Source organism: Nyctereutes procyonoides, unplaced genomic scaffold (genome assembly GCF_905146905.1).
Source record: "Nyctereutes procyonoides isolate TBG_1078 unplaced genomic scaffold, NYPRO_anot_genome, whole genome shotgun sequence".
In the NCBI taxonomy this organism is placed as follows: Eukaryota; Metazoa; Chordata; class Mammalia; order Carnivora; family Canidae; genus Nyctereutes; species Nyctereutes procyonoides.
In genome coordinates, this window is record NW_026575142.1 from 5379661 (window position 1) to 5403277 (window position 23617).

A 23617-nucleotide genomic window follows, 5' to 3' on the forward strand; every position below is an offset into this window, starting at 1 on the left:
TTATGTGTAGAGTAGCATGCTACTAGAAAGATCATTTTCTTCTCATCCTCAGAATCAGTAACAGGAATCATTATAGAAAATTGAAAATACATTTTGTTAACTTGACCTTTGTACTATTTAACAATCATGATGGACTGGATATGTCTAATTTAAGACATTTACCTGAGTTTGGTAGACCTAGGGCCTAATTGTACAAAAATCCTGTTTTAAAAAGGGCTGAAAAATACCTCATTAAAGCCTTTCATATTCTAAGCATCCTTGTAAATATGTTCCATAGGAAAAAACATAGCCATTCTGATAACTATACTTAAGAAAATTCCTGCTTTGAATACCATTAGAAAACAAAGCACAAATTTAAAGAAAACTTTTACAATATAAAAATAATTTCATTTTCCTTTATCTTAATCACATACATTAAGTAAAAAAGATATAAAAGATTCTAAATAAAATTTGGGAAATTGGAATAGATAAGCATCATTAATATTAAAACACAAACTCCAAATTGTTTTACATATTTAAACATACCTAATTTTCAAATATAGTTGCCTGACAATAGTCTCTGGTATGCTAGAAATGATGCTTTGTTACCCAAGGCACACAAAAATGGTGTTGCTGAGAGAAATGGCATATTTCACCTGGCACTCTTCAGGGTGCTCTATTGCACTTACAACGTTAAAACCTTAATTTCTGCCAGCTGTTTTTGAGATACTCAATGACTGCAGAAAATAGCCTCCTGATGGATACTGTAGGATATATATTTAACATGACTCCCAGTAGCCCTGGCTTTAGAGCCAATTCCACAAGTACATACTGAGACCAAGTTACAGGATATATAGTGTTCACTTTTTTTTTTTTTTTTTTTTTTTTTGCTGCCTAAGATGTTTTTCAGTAAGTTTGGAATTCTATTTACAGGTAACACTATTGGTACCTATAACCTATTTATGGGTTCAGTGTCAGAACTGTGAATTACAGATGCTTGGGAGACAGGAATCATCCCTTGGATTCCTACATATGCTTCAGGGTCCAGCACAGTGGTATTCACATAATTGGTACATTAATTCAATAAACACTAAGACTTCTTTAGGTCTTCCATTTTAGTATTATTGTAGAAAGCCAATTTTGAGATTTCTAGGCAATGAAAATTTAATACATGAAAGGTACTTTACTTGCCATTACTGATCATATTTCTAAAAAGTGGTATTAAATTTAGGTTAGAAGTGGAGATTGTTCTGTAACTGCCCACATATATGAAGGATTCAACTGAAGCAAATGGGAGAGGATATGAAGAGGATTAGACTTGAAAATAAATTTTCATATAAATTGTAGTGATAATTATGAGGAAATACTGGGGAAGGAAAGTGACATTAAAAAAATAAAACTCTTCCAATATAATAAGGCATAATCCTAATGTTTCTGGGAAAACTTTTTTTTTTTTAATTTGCTGACTTCTTTTGATCAAACAGAATTTTTACCATTCCATATACTTTGAATTGTAACTAAACAACTGCATGTGTTGACATGTTTGTTAAAATGCAAGGAAAAAAAAAAACTCATCCTTAGATTTATATACTTAATTTTCTTACAAAAATAAGTTCAGTTATGCCAATATTTATCTGAAAACAGCAGCATCCAACAGTAAACTAATAAATGGAATAACCACAGTGTCATTATGAGCTACAGTGAAACAAAACTGCAAAGTTACTTTTCCTATTTGAATAATGAAGAAATCAGATCAGTGAAAAAACACAACTATGGACCAGGGGGAGAAGGCAAATGTAAATAAAAGATCTGTATCAAAACTAAGTCCAGAAGGCAAAACCATACATATTAGAATTATGCTTCAAAAGTCATTCAGTATCACAGGGAAAACTTTTAAGAAAGCAATTCAGAAAATAAATGAACACACATGTTTAAAATATAGAACTCTAAATACTTGATATATTTGGGATACTCTACAGTGCCAGTTAATAGCTACAAATATGGTTTTCCTCAGGTATTTGTAGATGCTGTAGAAATCTATTGGGTTTATTTATTGTTACAAAAATTCTTCTCAATTGTGAAAAATTAAAATCAGTTCTTTAACCTTTAGAAAGAAAAGAATCGCTTTACTGTAATACAGCATTGAAAATAGGATATCGGTTTGCTATGTTGTGTTTTTAAAAATGAAACCAGATCATTTTCATCCAATTTTTAGAATAAGTGACTAAATCAAGTTTTCAGGCCAGCCACAAAACTTTAAGGAAGAGAGTCCCGTTTTGTACAACTTAGACAGGTATGTACGTAATAGGGCAGGTTCCTGTCTGAGCCAGCCAGTCTTAACATCATTTCCAGGGGTCAGTAATCAATGACCCATGGACTGAATGTGGCTCGTGGCCAACTGTTTGTGAATGGCTCTGAGCTAAGAATGGTCTTTACATTTTTTAAAGGGTCGTAAACAAAACAAAAACAGAGTATGTGACAACTGTATATGGTCTACAAAGCCAAGGATCTTCACGATCTGGCCTTTTACAGAAAAAGCTTCCAGCCCCTTCATTTATACCAGTGTTGTACAGAATTCAGACAGTGCAATTACAAGTCCAAGATAAAGTTCATTTATTCCCATGAAGACTGTAGGAACATCCTGAAAAGACGTCTTCTGATGTCATTTGTTACAACTCCTTCTCTTTTTTCATCTTCAACATCATTAAAGTTCATCCTACAATAATGTACAAGTCATTGAAAGCAAAAGTATGAATTGAAATTAAATTTTTTTCTACCTTTTAAATGGATGGATTGCTGTATGAAATACACATTGCTTAACTGTAACAATGGAAAAGAAAAGGGTGTCTCTCAGTTCTTTCCTGTCCATGCAGATGCTACAAATTACACTTTTACAGTCATACTGGTATGTTTAACTTAATTTCAATTATGATATTCTGACTTATGACTAATAACATTTCCTATTTCAAATATTTAACAACTTGAGATAAGAGTCAGATTTTCAAACTTCTTGAGGAAGCTAACATAGTCAAAACATGAGAAAAATATTTTTGTAAACCCAAGAAAATAAAGATTTGTTAACTTTCTTTTAGATTTGGATAAAATGTAACTCTCAAAACGGTATGTAAGGCTTCTTTCTATATTGGAGTCTACAGTTCTAATACGGTTCTATAAAGGTTCTATAAAGCCAGACGTCTCCCTGTCTCTAGCCCTCTCCAGAATCTGTGTTCTTTTCTGTCCTTTTTTCACCTTACAGGGAGAGAATCTAAAAAAAATCTCATAGGCCATTTTATTGAATTCCACTCAGAAAGCACTCCAGCATTCATGGACTCGAAGTATGTCCTGGGATGACAATGATTTAAAAAAGGGAGAAATCAACAGTTCTTCCACAGAATAGCAAAGGGGCTTCACTGCCTCTTGACAGGTAAATTTCAAGGAGGGGCCAAGATGAATACGGTTCTGATACATCCTGACTCTACACCAGAAGAAAATCTGCTATGCAAAATATATTATGAGGCTCCAGTATATTTATTCCCAACAAGTCAATGCTTTATTTGTATTTGAACAAAATTTAAATAATTTATGGCCATAGTTCACTATTTTGTGTTAAATGGTTTTACTTGTCCAAATTTCTAAGCTTATCAGTGTATACAGGCTACAGTCTAATGGTCATATTTTCCAATCAAGAAACTTCAACTTTACTATTTTTTTGAAGCTTCCATTATACCTGTTTATTGATGGATATAAGGTACAGTAAGGATAGATATTGTTTGCCAAGTCACCTCTACATTTTAGTCCTTACCTTATCTCTCTTTCCATGATTTTGGAGATTTTTCAATTTTTCATGTATTAAGGTAGCAATTTCTTTTGCATCTCTGGCATCTATCTGCTCTCCCCAAATATTTCTCTGAAATTAGAAACACTCCTCTTATAATCAAAACATGACATTTCCATCTAAGAAACTTGTTAATCCTTTAAAGTTCTAAATATTTGAAACTCCAATTTCTTCAAGGATATAATGCCACAAAAGCAGTTAACTTCTAACTTAATTAAATACAATACCGTAATGGCAACATGTAAAACAATTCCTTTGAAAAAATGCATCTCTAACTCCAATTGCCTTAAAACAGCGGAACTGTGAAGAGAAGACATTCCCCAGAGGACTCCAATCACTCTAATACACGTCACAGGCACAGCTAACACCCTGACCAACAACACTGGAGAGTAATGTCTGTCTCTGGGTTCTCATCTGCTCAGGGCAGAGAGGTGCTCTGAAAAGCGGGGAAGGGGGCAGGTCAATATATCAGGCTTGCTCCTCCTGGATCTGGAGTCATTTATTTCCTCCTTCCTGGTGAGGGCTCCACACTGTGTGTTAGGATCTTGTTTTTGTGTGTTACTGCCCACCGGAGCTGTACTGCCGTTTACCACAGTCATTACTCCGCTGTGGTCTTCACCCAGGCCTGGTCTCCCACCCCGTCTCTTGGTTTACACGGGGCATATTTGCAGTCCTAATGTCCTCAGGGCTCTTCTAGACACAGGATAACATATTTTCAAACAGCTCCTGCTATGGCCTGATTAATTCTGTGACTGCTCATTATACTGATACCTCCCTAACATCATTCTGAGTAGGACCCCTGTCGAGGTCACCCATTTCTCAGCTGTTCTGAGAATCAGAGAGGAGAGCCAGTGATTCCAAAGGAGTGAAGACTCAGGTACTGGTATAAGCTCCTTTACTCTGAGTTCTGCTTACTACAGGCCATTCTTAAGACAGAATTAACCTTTCTGAAAAATCAAAATCCTTCATTGAAAAATCTAGATGACAATACTAGACTTCTGAAATTCATCATCAAATTTCATTAACTCTACTTCAAAATATAATTTTTAATAGCAAGATCTTAAGCTGATGTTCTTTCTCAAAAAGTATAAACATATTTGAAATTACTTATTTCAAATATTTTACCAGAAAACATGAATACATGGCAAATCCTCATATAGTTATAGTTTTGTTGTCAAAAATGTCATGGTTTTACTCAGAAGATAGCAAAAGTCGTACTTTCAGTTAGCAATTATATTGTTTGAAAGATCTATGCATTTATATAAACGGCTGTAGGGGTTATCACCTGAATTTTAAGACCCACTGGTAGATGTCTAGGTTTCTTTATTGGGGGAGAAAACACATTATTGTCAGTGGCACAGAGAAAGGAGTTATAACCAAACCAAGGAACCCTAACTTTTATTTTGTAGTATAAATCACCAATAGATATTTCTCAAGATAAATGTTCAGGTACTAGTCTATTTCAAAAATATCATGATAGTATTCTTTTAATTTTTTTCTTTTCCTGGAAAAAATAATTACAAAGGTAATATGCGTTATTTTTACAAAAGTAGGAAATATAGAACTTCATAGAAAATAATTATCTTGAATTCTCAACTCACAGAAAATTACTAGTATTCTGGTATGTTTCTTTAGTAGTTTCTATAATTCAGGAGTATAAAAATTTTAAGGCAATGGATCATACCAACTTTGAGACAAAAACTTCTTAAAATCATTTGATGCCTATACTGAAGCTTCCTTTTACATATACATAAAAGAAAAAATAACAAAAGGGAAAAAAAGGCTAATACAAACATTCAGACTAGTAACAAACCTTTTCAACTTGGTCTGCTAAAGGAAAGGCACATGTAGGAAAGCCTTGTACGTACCTTTGCTCTTTCGTAGGGATAAAATTTAACAGTTGGATAGGCTCTGATACCAGCTTTCTGGCATGTTTGACCATAAGCCTGACAGTCTACTTTTCCAGCCTTCACTTTTCCTTTAATCATCTAAAAAGAGAGAAATATGGTTTGCATATTTCTGTGGCATAAACTATTTTAGTAATCATAAAGCAACATGATACTAAAATTTTAAATCTTTATAATTTTTAAGGACCTGTTTTAAAAACTTAAGCTTTTATCCTTTCCACCCTAACAAGATCGCTTCCAACTTTTTACTGGCTCCTTAAATGCCTATTTACCCAGAACCACCTCTCCAAGAGTAAATAAACTCTTATCAGGAAAAACTCTTTCTTGGTACCCACACCTTATCTCTCACACCACTAACACCTCAGATTCTGTCCTCACTTGCCTTCCTCCTTTCTCTGGTCTTACATGTGGAGGTAGCACTCTTCATCCTGTGGAAGCCTGACAACTACACCTACGTCCTCTATTTCCTCTCTATCAGGTTTCTTACTTGCTCTACAGGGTATGATCTGCTATATTCAAGACATGGCTGCATTACAAAATAAGCTAAGTTTTTCAGTGAACAAGGGAGTAAAAACTTTTTGATAGAATTACTAGAGAAAAAGGAAGCATAAGATCTAATATAACTAAAATAATCTTTTGTAACTCCTGGGAGATTTGAAATCCCTTTGCTAAAGAAATCCCCAGGCTTGGGATTTTTGCTTTTGTTTTAGGCTGGTGAACAGAGTTTTCTCACTCTAGTGAGTGTTTTACAACCCATGGCAAAGCTCCTTGAAGCAAGGAAGCTAACAATCTGGATTAGCTAATGAGCAGGATGATGGTGACAGAAACCACAAAAACTTTCAGTTTATGCATTCACTTAAATTTTATAAGCATTTACTGAGTTAGACACAGAAAAGACCTGTACACCTTGCCCTCAAGAAGTTCAGTCTTACGGAGGAGACACGTAACTAAATAAATATTTAACATTCATTGTGTAACTACACCAATGGAGTCCAAGATATCAAAGTGAACTGACTGAGGAGCGTGAACGCAGAAGTGCCAGTTGAAGCTGGGTTTTGTAGGATAAGGAGAAAAAGGTCCAGATGACCACGGTAAGGAAAAGGCATTTTAGACAGAGGGAACAGCACATACTTGTTTAACAAACCTGGAGTACTCTGTTGTGCCTGAACTGTAAGGTGTGGGCTGGGGACAGAGATAGAGCTGAAGAGGGAGGAAGGGTCCCATCAGAGACCTGCGATCAAGGATGCAAGCCCAGAAACTTATTGACACGAAGCTGGAGAAGGCAGACTGGCAACAGAAGACTAGCTAAAAGGTATGCATGAGCAGTCTAGATGAGAGGATGAAGGCTTGAGCAGAGAGGGGACGGTGAGGAGACGATAGATTTGAAAGGCATTAAGGAGGCAGTGATGGCCTGGTGGGCAGCAGAGTAATGGTGATAAAGGAAAGAAATAGGAAACAAGCAGAAGTGAGGTGTCTGGCTGTCAGGGGTAGGTAGATGATGTCATGAATCAAGATAGGAGATGCTAAAAGCATTCATAAAGAAGGAAGAAATCTGCAAAGATTAGAGTCATAGAAATGAAATGGAGTTTCAAAAAATCCACAGGAAACTTTTAAGAAAAAAGAATCATATTTAAAATTGTATCTAATTATTTTATCTAATTTTAAAATAAATGTTATTTTATCTAATTACCGAAACATGCATGTGACTACAAGTTATTTAAGTAGATAGACGAGACTTACTCTAGCCAAGAGCTCAAACTCTGGAGCAAAATTTTGGCAAGGTCCACACCAAGGAGCATAGAAATCAACCACCCAGTGATTTTTCCCTTGTAGAACTTTTTCATTGAAAGTCTGAGGTGTTAAGTCTATGGATGCTTGAGGTAAAAATCTGTGGCAAGGGATCAAAATTATTTTTCATTATATGAAGCCAAAGCAAACATCTAAAATATAATTTTGCAAAAAGTTTCTAAAAAGGACTTCAAAGTTATCTTGGTAAATTATAATTCTTTACCAGGTAGTTTAAAATGCTACAGCCTTAAACAACTCTTAATATATGTAACTACAGACATAAAAGGAAGGTCAAAAGCACTAAAGTCAATTTACAATGATGCATATTTTGATTACTCACCCTAGACCCCAAATTCTCAGGGAATAAGCATCTCTATTCCAACCGTTGTAACTACTGAAAGAAGAAAAAAATATGTAAGTTGTAAATACTATTTTCTAATATTGGATATGTTCAGAAAACCATCTCTCTGCAGCAATTTAAAAGTTTAACTTATTGACCACGTAGCGTTTCACCTAGCTATAAACGGTGCTTACATGGCTTCCCAAATACATTTTTCTCTAAGTCTTGATGTTTTTTTTGTGCTCCAGATAGCCCTGAATGTCTGGCTGCCTGCTGGGCATCTACAGACGCATGGGAATGGCAAAACTTCAAATGTCTACGACCTCATCTTCAGAGACTTCACTCTGGTCGTTATGTCCATCAAATTCCTACATACTTAAGGCCCATGTCAAAAGCCGCCTCATCAACGCAGCCTTCCATGATGTCCTCTTATAGTTGTGATCCTCTCCTCCTTTGAAATCCATGGGTCAGTATAATACTCCTTCTACTCTGCCTTGCACTGGACTCTTCTACCTCCAATACCATGTGGTGTTACAGGCACGGAGACAGATGGGCTCATCCCCATTTACACACCTTAGCGGCCATGTGCCGTGGGAAAGTTGTTGAAGGGCTGTCCGTCAGTTTACTCATCTAATAGTAGGAAGGACAAGCATTCTTATTTCTCAGGGTACATGTGAGGACTCGTGGAAATAACGTGAGCAAAGGGTCTAGTATAGTACCTGGTACCAAATACTGATTTCCTAAATATCAGCACTTCCTCTCTATCTTCTGTACCAGCGTGCCAGTTTCATGAACACTGGGATTGTTCAATTCTTTTTTCATCTGCTGAGGTTCTCACCAGCACACGATCCTAAAACATGGTGGGCTCCCCAAAAATACTTGTTGGGTTAACTTTTATTTAGTCAAGATAACTTTTTTTTTTTTTAAAGCTTATTTATTGTATTTAAGTAATCTCTATGCCCAATGTAGGGCTTGAACGCAAGACCCTGAGACCAAGAGTCACATACTTTTCTGACTGAAGTAACCAGGCACCAGTAAGATAACTTTAAAACTTTAACTGTTTAAATAAATGGTTATAATAAATTGTCTTTAAATTTTAGGCAACACTTACTGATACTGATAAGCTTTATTTGATTTTTGGGGGTAAAATCTTATCTCAGGGTATCTCCGAACATTTTCTTGGGCACAAAAAGAATGATACTGTTGGCAGTCTATGCTGCCCACATTGATCAGTCCAGTTAATGTCTATAAAAGAGAAAAGAGGAGATAAATAGATCAAAGTGATTAGAATAAAATTACCTCCATAAGTATTTGTTTACATTAGAGAAATCATCACTGTGAGATGGTTATGTTATTTATCAGTGATTTTCACCAAATAAAAATAGGTAAGGGTTTAAAACATTATAGTAATGAATTGAAAATGTAATGTTGTAGTTAAGACCTTATTGCAGATTAAACAATAGATTTCGTTCATGTTCTATGCAGGGGGAAAATCTGGTATCTCTAAAATTTAATGTAAGAAACCAGGAACTAATGAAGGTCTCTGCAATGGTATTTCCAATGTATTTTTCAAATAAGAGTCTGGCATTGAATCATGCTCAAATTTAAAAATTTTACTGAAAAGAGAACTCTTTTGAACTCTTTGGCTTATGCATTTTTTCTTAGAAATATAGTGATTTCATTTTCCATTATCATATTTAAATAACTTTTTTCCAATCTTTCGTGCTTTATATAACACTCTGTATAGAAAATAGATTTTTGGGTTGACTTTGGCAGAAATTTGGTCATATATGTAACAAACAAGTGACACAGGAAAAAAAAGATTCTATTCACTCAACCAGACAGAAACAGAGTTGAAATCTAACTGGTATAACTGGAACTGTTAAATACTATACCCGGGCCATTCTTTTCCATTCTGGCATTAGGACTTGACATGGATGACACCATGGAGAATAGAAATCAACCATCCAGACTTCGTCATGTTTTCTCTGTTTAACCAATTCATTGAAAGTGGTGGGTGTCAGGGAGATCACTGAAGGATTCATAAGGTCCTACAGAGAATGGAACTTTCATTAAAACAAATACATTCTTGGCAAACTGCTGTCACTTAGAAAGTTCCTTTTCTGAATAATCAAAAGACATGGATATTTAAAAGACAATCTACAGTGAATTATTTTAAAAAGGAAGAAATTAAGTTTGGACTCTGCCCATCAACCTTCTTAAATGAAGGGATATTTTCTTCTTACTTCTATGTATCATTAAAATCATCTCAGGAAGGGAACAAAGGCAATTTTATTTAAGGTGATAGTAGATGGGACAAAAGTTCTAAGAGATGCCCCGATGTCTACACAGGCCATATAGTTCTGTTTCAGAATCAATGATTGGTTTGGAAATGATCCTTTAATTATTAATGGAAAGCCTATTATTCTATTTTCCTGACAGTCTGACTGGAGATACTGCTCGATCTCCTCATGCGGTGTTAACAGAACTTCAGTCTACCACGATGGGGTAATACTAACAAAAAGGTTAACTTTACTAGGGAGATAATAAAAAACAACACAAAACCAAAAGCCATTTAAAGATAATTTACTTCTATAATTTACGATACTGTAAATTAATTTAAAATTACCTCTATGAATTCCAAGATCTGTTCAGCAGAGTGATGGCCTTCGTATTCATGAACGTTGGACTGGTTGAACACCACTGTTGTTGGATAAGCCTGAATGTTATACTGTTAGGAATGAGAATACAAATGAAAGATTTTATGCATCTTACCTATTGGTTTCAAATTTATAACCATCTTGCTTTTAAGTAACAACAACAACAACATTTAAAAAAAACCCACTGCTATACTGCTGGCGATTAAAAATTTTTAGCCTGGCCAAATGCGGCAAAGAAAATGGGTTCAGGGGATCCCTCGGTGGCTCAGTGGTTTAGTGCCTGCCTTTGGCCCGGGGTGTGATCCTGGAGTCCCGGGATCGAGTCCCACATCAGGCTGTCTGCATGGAGCCTGCTTCTCTCTCGCCCTGTGTCTCTGCCTCTCTCTTTCAGGGTCTCTCATGAATAAATAAATAAAATCTTTAAAAAAAAGAAAAAAAAAAAGAAAATGGGTTCACGGTTGCACTGGTAAATGACCCTTTTTTATAGCTACTCCCTTAGCCAGAAAATCCACGGGCAAAGAAACATGGAGAGGTGCACATGGCTAATTATGAGCATGGGACCTTTTGACTCTCCTGAACCATGACGGATAGATACGGCTGTAAAGAGCAGGCTAATCTCTAGCATGAGTCTTTTTGAAACCATAAAAATGCTCCAATTTGTCCAGTAGCAGAAGAAAATAAAGGAAATACAGTAGCAAGGATAAGGAAATAAATTAATAATGTATATACAATCATATTTTAAGTTAAGAATTAGGACTCATGTCCTAAGAATATGGTCACCTTTTATTACTCATTCAAGATAGCTTTTATGGTACAAAATACTGTAACTTCTATCTCAGAATTAATATGAACACTGGCCCAGGAAGAATTTCTTTGAAGTTTTAATTTTTTTTTTTCTAAAAGTATATAAGGATATCTGTGTGAATTTACTGCAGCTGATCCTTGCATCCTTAAAGTTGACAAGCACTCAGCAAGCAAATTGGAATCTTTGACTAGGATTCAAAAATAGTTTTAGAAAAAAACAATGGAAATATCAAACTTTTGTAATCTGAGTGTAAATTCAAATAACTCATTAGGTATGACTGTTGTTCTATTAATCTAAATGATTTGCCTGTGTTGGGCATCTTTTTTAGCACTTAAACATGTAGTTTCTTTTTTTTAAAGATTTACTTATTTGAGAGAGAGAGAGGGAGAGAGAATCTGAAGCAGAATCCATGCTGAGTGCAGAGTATGACACGAAGCTCGATCCCACGACCGTGAGATCATGACCTGAGCCAAAACCCAGAATCTGACGCTTAACTGACTAAGCCACCCAGATGCCCCTGAAAAATGTAGTTTCTAATCTATTTTTCACAAGTCTATTCAGAAGCTAAAATACTAAATCAACTTTACAGATGTGAAAACAGAGGTACTGAGAGGCTATGTGACTTGGTGTAGGTACCGATTAGTGAGTCATGATTCCTGGCCTCTATTCCAGGTAAGATGACACCACAGTTTTAAATCCTTACATTTTACTCAATTATCCAAAGGATATTTAACAGTTTAGATAAAAAGTAGAAAAACTAGAAGACTTCAAATTAAGGTAATTACTGTTATCACATCGTTTGCATCTTGCTCAGCATCTTTTCAACATCACATACAACGCACTCAAAACCAAAGATCTTATTTCATTTTTAAACATAGTTAAATGAAATTTCAAACAGAATCGAGAGGGGAAATCATCTAACAAATATCCACATATCCCTTCTCAATATTTAAGAAAGATTAACTTCTTTGTCACACTGGCAGATGGCTTACATCTTTTTCATGATCCCATTTCCTTTCCTCCCTGAAAGCAGGAGCAATCAATATCCTCAAGTAAGTATGTATCCAATCCACTAATGCTTTATACTTTTGTGACATGCATTATGTATCCTTGGGCAGTATAGTGGAATGTTGTACAGAAAATTTTTCTGTAATTCTATCATACTCTGTAAACTATCCTATAATACACTTTTGTCATCTCACAATGTATTTCTGGGACTCACCCATGCTGGTAAAGATAGATCTAGTTTTAAATGCTCTATGGTATTCCATTATGTGACTGGATAATTCATTCATATACTTGCTATTGTCAGATTTCCAAATTTTTGTTAATTTGATGGATTGTTATAATTTGTACTTTCCTGGGACACCTGGGTGGCAAAGCGGTTGAGCACCTGCCTTTCACTCAGGCCATGATTCCGGGATCAAGGCCTGTATTGGGCTCCCTTCGAGGAGCCTGCTTCTCCCTCTGCCTGTGTCTCTGCCTCTCTCATGAATAAATATAAATCTTAAAAAAAAAAAATTGTACTATCTTAAGGGCTAGTGAAGTGCAAGATTTTTTATATTCATTGTTTTTTTCGAAAAAAAAAAAAGTCTCAACTTTCTCACTTTATCTGTTTAAAACAATTGACTTGTAGTCAATTATTCTGGCACCAAGGCATTCCATCAGTTAAGTGCGCTGTAAATATTTAGCTTGTTTCCTAATTTCATAGTGTCTTATTCTTTGGAAATAGGTTTAACACTTAATGTACTCAAAATCATTCACATTAATTTTTACCTTGTATGTGTGGACTGGGAAATTCTTGCTCACACAGAGCCAAAAAGATCTCCTCCTACATTTACTTCTGTTTTTAAAACCCATCGTTTTCTTTCCTTTCCTTCTCCCCCTTTTTTCTTTTTCTTTTTCATTTTTTTTATTTATGACAGTCACAGAGAGAGAGAGGCAGAGACACAGGCAGAGGGAGAAGCAGGCTCCATGCACCGGGAGCCCGACGTGGGATTCGATCCCGGGTCTCCAGGATCACGCCCTGGGCGAAAGACCAGCGCTAAACCACTGCGTCACCCAGGGATCCCCCCTTTTTTCTTTTTTAAAACGTTTGCTTTTATAAAATATTTAAATTACAAACAAAAGCAGAGAGCAATAAACTCTCGTACTCTCATAGCTACCACAGGCATCCACTCAAGTGCATGCTAACTTCATTTATACTTCCTTCCAACTCTACTACTACACAAAGATTACTTTAAAGCAAATTCCAGATAATTTATCATTTCATCTATATTTCAGTATATTTAAAACATAAACTTTCCCACAAATGTAACTACACTTTCATTTTTTCCCCTAAAAATGAACAATTCCTGATTATCATCAGATACCCTGTCAATGTTCAAATTTCCCCACTTCATGCTTGCTCATTTTTTTTTGCAGTTTTTTTGGTCCAAATGAGACCTAAACACTGCACTTTGAATATGTCTTTTGAGTCTCTTTCATCTCTTTTCCCACGTTTCAGTGTATCTGTCCAATAAATTAGGTGTTTGTCCTGTCAAATCCTCTATATGCTGGGACTTGCAGATTTCATGCCCAGGTGTCAATATATTACTCTATACTGATTTCCTATACACGGATAGATCTCAAAGTGTGATTTGATTTAGGTTTCACACACTTGTTCCAAGAATATTTCATAGGTGCTATTATATACTTTCATGATGAGATATATAATTTGTAGTTATTCCTGGAATTGAAGAGTGAATATCAACCTAAGAAAATATTTTTATGTAAACAAAGGTTCAAAAAGCTTTTTCATTTTAAAAATTTCTATCTCCTAACTTAGAAGACAATTATGAGGAAAACCTGAGAATCAAACTATAAAGTGTCAAAAGGTAATACTGAGTCAAGAATTATAAATAATTGAAAAATCATGTATTTTATCAAGTGAACTAAATATTTTCCCAAGTTTGACAAATACCATATCTACATTGAACTATGTTCATGTTTTTAATCTAATCATAATTTTGTATAATTTTGTTAAAATTGATTAAATAATTTGTTACTACTCTAAATGTAGACATACGTTTAAAATAGAGACCTCTGTCAGTGTAACTTAAAAATCCTTTTACAAAATAAAAATAAAGTATTCTATACTTACCATGTTACAGAGTCCCTCATGAATTGTACAATCTAGTGTACCAAATTTAAGCTGACCATAAAGATGCTTTGATGCTTTTCGTAACTCTGGCAATAAAGCTCGACACGGTGGACACCACTATGAAAGAAAAATTCATACGCATTGAGCTAAATGAAACAACCCAAATTTCTACAATAAGCAATATATATTAAAATAAACTATACTTAGTGGCAAATCTTATGCATGTGTGTATTTAATCCTTGGAGGGGCTATGACAACCCTGCTATTATTTTTAAAGATTTTATTTATTTATTCATGAGAGACACACAGAGAGAGGGAGAGAGACACAGGCAGAGGGAGAAGCAGGCTCCATGCAGGAAGCCAGGTGCAGAACTCCATCCCAGGACCCCGGGATCACCCCTGAGCTGAAGGCAGATGGTCAACTGCTGAGCCACCCAGGCGTCCCCATCCTTGCTAATCTTAGAAGCACCAAAACTGAGTAACATAATTCTAGTACTCATGGTTCAAGACTATTTAGAAAATGCCTTTTTGCTATGACAAGAGAAAATATGACAACACCGAAATTTGACATGTAAAAATAACTTACTGGGGCAAAGAAATCAACAAGCCACGGTTCCTTGTCATTGGCAGGAAAATTTTGAGGTCCAAGTGTGGTAACATGAGAATTAACACTTTCTTTGGCAAAGGCAAGTATATCATATAGAATCTTCTTTCCTTTGAAATTGAGAAGAGAAAAATTAAAATCCACATTCTATCCACAGAAACATTTCAAAGTTTTTATACTTAATAAAGAAATGAAGACAAACTTATTGAACACATTGATTTTGGTGAGGGTCCGAGTGTTCTGTATACTATATGTAAATAGGTTTGCTCTGGCCAGAGTACCTTTCTTACATGCTTTGTTTCTTGGAGGACCTATCTTTCCAATGTTCCTTCATTCTCAGTGGCTGAGTAATCACTATTTGCATTTGTGTTCTTTACGCTCACCTGAACTATTACTGTGGCCTACTAAATTTGTTTCTTCAAACTCAACTTCCCTTATGAATTCAAATCCTGTATCACCAATTGCCCAGTGAAAATATTCATATGGATGTCATACAAACATTTCAAATATAATTGAAGCTGTTTTCCCCCAAATTTGCCCCTTTTCTCAGCTTCCCTATCTTGGCAATGGCATAATCATCCACTAGGTGCCTAGGTAAAATTTTCCAGAGTGATCTTTGTATTCTTTCTTTGTCCTTGTATCATAACTCCATCCATTCCATCTGTTATATCTCTGAAACCAATTTTGTCTACTGCCTAAATTCAGTTGTGCCTATTATGATAACCAAGCTGGTCTTTGTGTAATATCTTCCTTAACTAATCCATTTTTGACACTGCTACCACAGTCAATTTACAAAACCATTTATCTGATTATACTGTCCCTGGCTTAGAGGCCTCTGATGATTTCCTCTTGTCTGAAGAATATACTCCATGGCTTGGCAAATAATTTTTTCAACCAGCACATAGTCCATTTTATTATGTGCCTTTTGACTTATTCACCTGATAGTCAATACTAAGTCAAACACCTATTATGTGTGACACCTATTTTTTTTTTTTTTACGATTTTATTTATTTGACAGAGAGAGAGGCTGCACAAGCAGGAGGAGTAGCAGAGAGGGGAGGAGAAGCAGGCTCCTCCTGAGCAAAGAGCCTGATGCGGAGTTTGATCCCAGGATCCTGGGATCATGACCTAAGCTGAAGGCAGACACTTAACCAACTGAGCCACCCAGGCACCCTGACACCTGATTTAAATGTCATAGGGCAGGCAAAACAAAACAAAAATACAATTCACAGCCCAGCAGAAATATTTTCACAAATATTTCAATATAGTTATAAATGACACTACATTCCCCTGCTTTTTCTCTTACTCTGTAGCTGCTGCTGCTTGAATGCTTTACAAACTCCTCTATCTTTGACCATCCTTTACAAGTGATCCTTGGGTGCTCTTGTCTATTCACTCTTAGATAAGCTCATTCTCATCCAAGCTTCCATTACGATGGATATGATGATTATTTTTATCTACATTTTCAGTTCAAATTCCTCTCCTGAGGCCTAGGCCTATATTCAACTGCGAGCTAGGGGTGTCTACTCCCTGTCAACTCCTCCCCTCAGTGTTTTCTTTCTTACTCACGTGCAGTCATCAACTGCCAACTGAGTGTCAGAAACCTGAGCTTCCTTCTCTTACTTCCCCACATCTAAATCATGTTATACTGACTTTTTTATTTTTTATATTTTTATTTTTTTTATATACTGACTTTTTAAAGATTTATTTGTTAGAGAGAGGGACTATGCACACAGAGGGAGAAGGAGAGGCAGACTTCCTGCATGCTGGAATCATGACCTGAGCCAAAGGTAGATGCTTAACAGACTGACCCACCCTAGAGCCCCTTAACTTTCTATTTAAATACTGACTTTGTATTTAAAAATCAGTTCACTTCCTTTCAACCACACTACCATTTAAACAAGGCAGCCGTTTTCTCTTAGATGGATACATCAGGCTTCCATCTTCCTTCCCTTCCTCTAATCATGCTTCTATCCATTCTAGGCAGCCACCTTCCTAAAATGTACTACTAGTTAAATCATATGTCTCCTTAAATCTATGAGTGCATCTGTTTTCCTTCAGTATGAAGTCCAAATTCCTTTGTCTGACAGATGCCACACAGACTTTAGAACCCTCTAACCTCGTCTCAATCCTTTCCAACACTCAATCCAGTTATCCTGAAATCTTGCTTTCTAAGAATGAATAAGGCTCTCTCTTCAGAGTCCACGAGTACGTGTGCTGGTTCTGGTGCTTGGAACATGCTTGCTAACTCTTCAGTTGGTTAGCCATTACTTACACCTTAGATCTCGACAAAGAGATTGCTTTCTCTAACCTCAGACTGTCCCTCCTAAGTGTTCTTTTTTTTTTTTTTTAATATTTTTTTAAATTTTTATTTATTTATGATAGTCAGAGAGAGAGAGAGAGAGAGAGAGAGAGAGAGAGAGAGAGAGAGGCAGAGACACAGGCAGAGGGAGAAGCAGGCTCCATGCACCGGGAGCCCGACGTGGGATTCGATCCCGGGTCTCCAGGATCGCGCCCTGGGCCAAAGGCAGGCGCCAAACCGCTGCGCCACCCAGGGATCCCCCTCCTAAGTGTTCTTCTTCTTGAGTGCAACCTGTGCTTGTCTCGGTAGTCGTCAGTCTCCAAGATTATCCTCAATGATGGTTACTTCAGGTACTCATACCACTGTTGAACCAGGGTTTGGTGTATGTGACCAATAGAATATGGCGGATGTGATGGCGTGTCCTGACTGACATTAGATTACATAAAAGATGTTGTTGCTTCTGTGTGTCTCTCTCTGGTCATTCATTCTGGGAGAAACCAGATGCCACGCTGTGAGCAGCTCTACAGAGAAATCCATGTGATAAGGAACTGAGGCTTTTGGCTGACAGCCAGTAAGAACTAAGGCCCCCAAACTATCCCATGAATCAGCCTGCTACCAATTCCTCTAGCCATGGTCTAACCTTTAAATGACTATTGCCCCTGCCTATCCCGACTGCAAGCTCATGAGAATACCTGAGCCACAACCACTCAGTTAAGCTGTCCTCAGATTCCTGAATACCAGAAACTGGGACCGTGGACAAATGTTTGTTGCTTTAAGCCACTAAGTTTTAAGATAATTTGTTATTCAAGAACAGATTATTACTCTTCACTTTGGACATTTTAAAATTTACTCATTTACTTGTTGGTTTTCCTTACTAGTCCTGTTCCTTAAGGTAGAGATTTAGTTCACATTTATCCCTATTCCCCAGTACTGCACTTGGTATATGTAAACGCTCATTATCTATTTATTTAAATCCAAGGAAATTAACAGCAGGTATGCTATAAAGTTATTGATGGCACATAAAAGGAAGTACATGGAAATCTGTGGTATATTACCAAGGTGGGGAGGAGTTTTCAGTGGGTGATTTGGGGTTTGCTAAATATTTTTAGAGGCAAGAAGGAATGATAAAATAAGAGGAAGAAAAATCTTGTGTGAAGGCACAGAGGAGTCAAAGAACATGGTATTTTTGAAGGATATACAAATAGCCAGGGCAAAGATTATTTGGAGGGGAAGAAATGGGATAAGACTAGAAACTGGGCAGAGGCAGTACCCTACTAACAACTATTTACCGAGAGCCTACTATGCACCAGTCACCATTCTAAGGAGATAGCCTGGAGGAGACAGACTGGTGAGGGAACCAGACAAAGTCATTGCTCATGTGAGAAGGAATCTGAAAATTACCTTAAAAGAAGTCAGGAGATGGCAGGTGGCTTCAGTTGGGTCTGATGCCCCCAAGGGAGTGGCTCTTACACTGGGGGGGGGGGGTACGGGTGGCCTCTACCAACCAGCATGCCAGCAACAGTCATGGCCAGTCTTGAAGCCAGCTGTGCTGGGAGCTAACCCTGCCCACCAGTGTGACCACAGTAGCCATGGCTGGCCCCTTACCCAACCCAGCAGTGTACCTGCAGCAACTGTGGCTCGGCTCAACAGGAGGGCACATGTCGTCACCAGGGGAGCCCCCACCCCTCAACCACCCCAAGCACTTGGCTCTGGTGACTGGGGTGGGGGAGTGGGCCAAGAAGACACTTTCTACAGAAGGCCACTCCTTCCTGACCACATGTAATTGATCTACCAGATACATGAAACAAACACAGAGTCAGGCAAAAGAGGAGACAGAAAGAATAGGTTCCAAACAAAAGAACAAGACAAAATTTCAGAAAAAAAACCCAACTGAAATGGAGAAAAGCAATCTACCTAATAAATGTTCTAAGTATTGGTTATAAAGATGCTCACTGAAGTCAGGAGAAGAATGGATGAACACAGTGAGAACTTAAAGAAATAAAATATATCAAAAATGAGTCAGAGCCAAAGAATTCAAATAACAGACACTAAAAAGACACTAGAGGGAATCAACAGGAAGTTAAAGGTAGCAGAATTTACCAGGGATCTGGAAGATAGGGTTGAGGAAATCCCCCAGGCTGAACACCAGAAAGAAAGGAGAATAAAAAAGAAATCTAGGTTAGATAAAGGAATCTTTAGGACAACATCAAGCATACTAATATTGACATTATAGGTCTCAAAAGGAGAAGAAAGAGAATAAAAGGCAGGAAACTTATTTGAGGAAATTATAGCTGAAAAAATTCCTTACCAGGGGAAAGCAGAGACTTAGGGGGCACAGAGAAGACCAAAGAAGTAGAACTCAAATAAATCCACACCCAGACACATTTAAAAAATTCTTTTGAAGTTTGAAACTAAAGAGAAAGAAAATCTTAAAAGCTGCAAGAACCATGCAACTAGTTACATATAAGAGTACCCTCATAAGATTATGAGCTGACTCTTCAGCAAAAACATAGCAGGTCAAGAGGGAGTGGCATGATTTATTAAAAGTGCTGAGAGGAAAAGTTCTACAACCAAGAGTACCTGACCCAACAAAGATCTCATTCAGAATTGAATTGTTTATAGAGATATAGGCCTACCTCAGGAAACAAGAAAAATCTCAATCTAATCTTACATCTTAAAGGAACTAGAAAAAGAAATGAAGTTCCAAGTTAACAGAAGGAAAAAATAAAGAGCAGAGCAGAAATAAATGGAGACTAAAAAAACAAAAAAATTTAAGAGATGGTTCTCTGAAAATATAAACAAAATTGATAAACCTTTAGCCAGACACATCGAGGAAAAAAAAAAGAAACAGGCCTAAATAAAATCAGAAATGAAAGAGAAGTTAAAAACAACATCACAGAAATAAAAAGAATTATATAAAGAACTACTAAAAACAATTATATGCCAACAAAGTGGACAATCCAGAAGAAATAGATAAATTCCTAGAAACATATAATCTTCCAAGATTGAATTAGGAAGAAACAGACAATCTAAACAGACCAATTATTAGCTGGGAAATTGAATCAATAATCAAAACATTGCCAACAAAAGTTCGGGACCAGGTGCCTTCAAAAGTGAATTGTATCAAACATTTAAAGAAGAGTTAACTATTTTTCTCAAACTTCCAAAAACACTGACAAGAAAAGAATGCTTCTGAACTCATTTTACAAGGCCATCATTACCTGGGTATCTAAACCAGACAAAGACACTACAAAACAAGAAAATTGGAGGCTAATATCTCTAATGAACACAGATGTAAAAATCCTCAGCAAAATATTAGCATGCTAAATTCAATAACAGATTAAAAGAATCCTTCAAAATGATCAAGTAAAACTTATTCCAGTAATGCAAGGGTGGTTCAATATCTGCAAATAAATCAATGTGATACATCACAATAATGAAGGATAAAAACTGTATGATAATCTGAACAGATGCAGAAAAAAAGCATTTGACAAAATTCAACATCCATGTGTGATAAAAACTCTCAACAAAGTGGGTAGAAGGAAGACACATCAACATAATAAAGGCCATATATGACAAACCCATAGCTAACATACTCAATTATGAAAAGCTGAAAGCTTTTCCTTTAAGATCAGAAATAGGACAAGGATGTCCAATCTCCCTATTTTTATCCAACAGAGTCCTGAAGTCCTAGCCACAGCAATCAGAGAAGAAATAAAAGGCATCCAATTTGCTAAAAAACAAACTTCGCTATGGGCAGATGCCATGATACTAATATGGTAAACCCTAAAGACTCTACTGAAAAACTAATAGAACACATCAACTCAGTAAAGTAACAGGATATAAATTAATACACAGATATCTGTGTTCTCTTTTCTTTTAAGGGTAGAGAGGGGAGAAGGAAGAGGGAGAGAGAGAATCTTATTAAGCAGGCTCCACACCCAGTGTGGAGTGCAACACAGGGCTCAACCTCACAACCCTGAGATCGTAACCTGAGTTGAAATCAAGAGTCAGATACTTAACTGACTGAGCCATGCAGACACTCTTAAGAGTTGGACACTTAATCAACTGAACCACCCTGGTGCCTCAATCTGTGCTATTTCTTTTTTTTAAAGATTTTATTTATTTATTCATGAGAAACACAGAGAGGAGAGAGAAAGAGGCAGAGACACAGGCAGAGGGAGAAGCAGGCTCCATGCAGAGAGCCCGACATGGGACTCGATCTGGGGTCTCCAGGATCACGCTCTGGGCTGAAGGCAGCACTAAACTGCTGATCCACTTGGGCTGCCCAATCTGTGCTATTTCTATACTCTAATAACCACACTATCAGAGAAATTATGAAGACAATCCCATTTGCAATTGCATCAAAAAGGATAAAATACCTAGGAATAAATGTAACCAAGGAGATAAAAGACTTGTACTCTGAAAACTACAAGACATTGTTGAAAAAAATTAAAGAGGACACAAACAAATGGAAATATATACAGTCTTCATGGATTGGAAGGATTATCAAAATGTCTATATGATCTCTGAAAATCTACATATTCAATGCAATTCCTAGCAAAACATCAAAGGCACTTTTTACAGAATTAGAATAATCTTAAAATTTGTATGGAACCATGAAAGACTGAAGAATCAAAGTAATCATGAAAAAAAGAATTAAAAAAAAAGAAAAAGAGAATTTCAGAAAAGATATTTCAAATCTTTGTAATTGCAATTGTATGTACATGAATGCAGAGCTTAAGTCCCAAACAAGCTGAAATGTAAAAATGTTAATTATAAATTCAAGAGAGCTAAAAGTAACCATTGAAATATCTAATAGTCTTAATAGAAGGAAAATCTGGAAAATGCCCATGGTTGAGAGCTACTCAACCATGGGCACATTAGAAATGGAAACCATGGCACATTAGAAATGGAAACTATAGGTATTGCTTACTTTTCTTAAGACCATCCTTAAATTCTGCACTAACCTGTTATGTCACTAGCATTCTTGCTGAAACATTAATCAAAATAGTGAGCAGAAAAAAGTGAATTATTTAAAAGAGAATAAAGTAACTAAATTCAAAATATCCTTCTCCAAAAGAAACCTATTTACTAATAAAAGCAAAATTATTTACAGGAAGTATATATTCATATAAAACAAGATAAAAAAACCCACAAAATACCCCCAAAAGCCAAAGCAATCTTGAAAAAAAAAGAACAAAGCTAGAGGTATCATGCACCCTGATTTCAAGATAAATTACAAAGCTATAGTAAAGACAGTATGGTACTGGCACAAAAACAGACACTAGGTCAATGGAACAGAATACAGAGCCCAGAAATAAACTCATGCTTATATGGCCAATTAATCTTTGACATTAATCAGTGCCTGCCTGGGTGGCTCAGTAGGTTAAGCACCTGCCTTTGGCTCAGCAGGGAGCCCACTTTCCCCCCTCCCTCTGTTGCTCTCCCTGCTTGTGCTTTCTAGCGCTCTCTCTCAAATAAATACATAAATAAAATCCTAAAGAAAATTAATCTTTAACAAAAGAGGCAAGATCATACAATGGGGAAAAGGGAGTCTCCTCAGTGAATGGTGCTGGGAAAACTCGACAGCTACATGCAAAAGAATGAAATTCAACCACTTCCTTACAGGTTTACAAAAACAAACTCAAAATGGATCAAAGACCTAAATGTGAAACCTGAAACCAAAGAAGTACTGTAAGAAAACATAGGCAGTAATCTCTGACATTGGCTTTAGCAATAATTTTTCTAGATTTGTCTAGGGAAGGGAAATAAAAGCAAAAGTAAACTATCAGGACTACACCAAAATAAAATGCTTTTGTACAGTGAAGGAAACAGTCAACAAAAAGAAAAGGCAACCTACTGAAAGGGAGAGGCTATTTTCAAATGATTTTTTTTTTAAACTTTATATATAGGGATAGAGTGTGTGCAAGTGGGGGTGGTGAGAGGCAGAAGGAATCTTTTTTTTAGATTTATTTTATATATATAGAGAGAGAATATCCTGAGCAAGTGGGGGAGGAGTAGAGGGAGAGACTCTTCAAGCAGACTCCCTGTTGAGCACGGAGCCTAATAAGGGATTCGATCTCACAACCCATGAGTTCATGACCCAAGCTAACCAAGAGTTGGGTGCCCAACCAACTGAGATGCCTACACGTCCTGAGAAGAAGAGAGAATCTTAAGTTGCATGGAGTCTGACCCAGGGCTGGATCTCGTGACCCCGAGATCATGATCTGAATCAAAATTAAGACTTGCACA

General features: G+C 36.5%; 1 protein-coding gene across 3 annotated transcripts in view; it reads right to left on the reverse strand.

Annotated features, from left to right (window-relative positions):
• Positions 1-835: 835 nt before the first annotated feature.
• Positions 836-23617, reverse strand: part of DNAJC10 (DnaJ heat shock protein family (Hsp40) member C10) — a 55404-nt gene continuing 32622 nt past the window's right edge. For all 3 annotated transcript variants that reach the window (XM_055307981.1, XM_055307982.1, XM_055307980.1), the window contains 10 exons: positions 15043-15170; positions 14457-14573; positions 10479-10580; positions 9745-9900; positions 8961-9094; positions 7850-7903; positions 7462-7609; positions 5683-5802; positions 3782-3886; positions 836-2695 (listed from right to left, as the gene is read on the reverse strand). In XM_055307981.1, the coding sequence (XP_055163956.1) occupies positions 2684-2695; positions 3782-3886; positions 5683-5802; positions 7462-7609; positions 7850-7903; positions 8961-9094; positions 9745-9900; positions 10479-10580; positions 14457-14573; positions 15043-15170 (1076 nt within the window). In that variant the 3' untranslated portion in view covers positions 836-2683. The remainder of the gene's footprint in view (positions 2696-3781; positions 3887-5682; positions 5803-7461; positions 7610-7849; positions 7904-8960; positions 9095-9744; positions 9901-10478; positions 10581-14456; positions 14574-15042; positions 15171-23617) is intronic.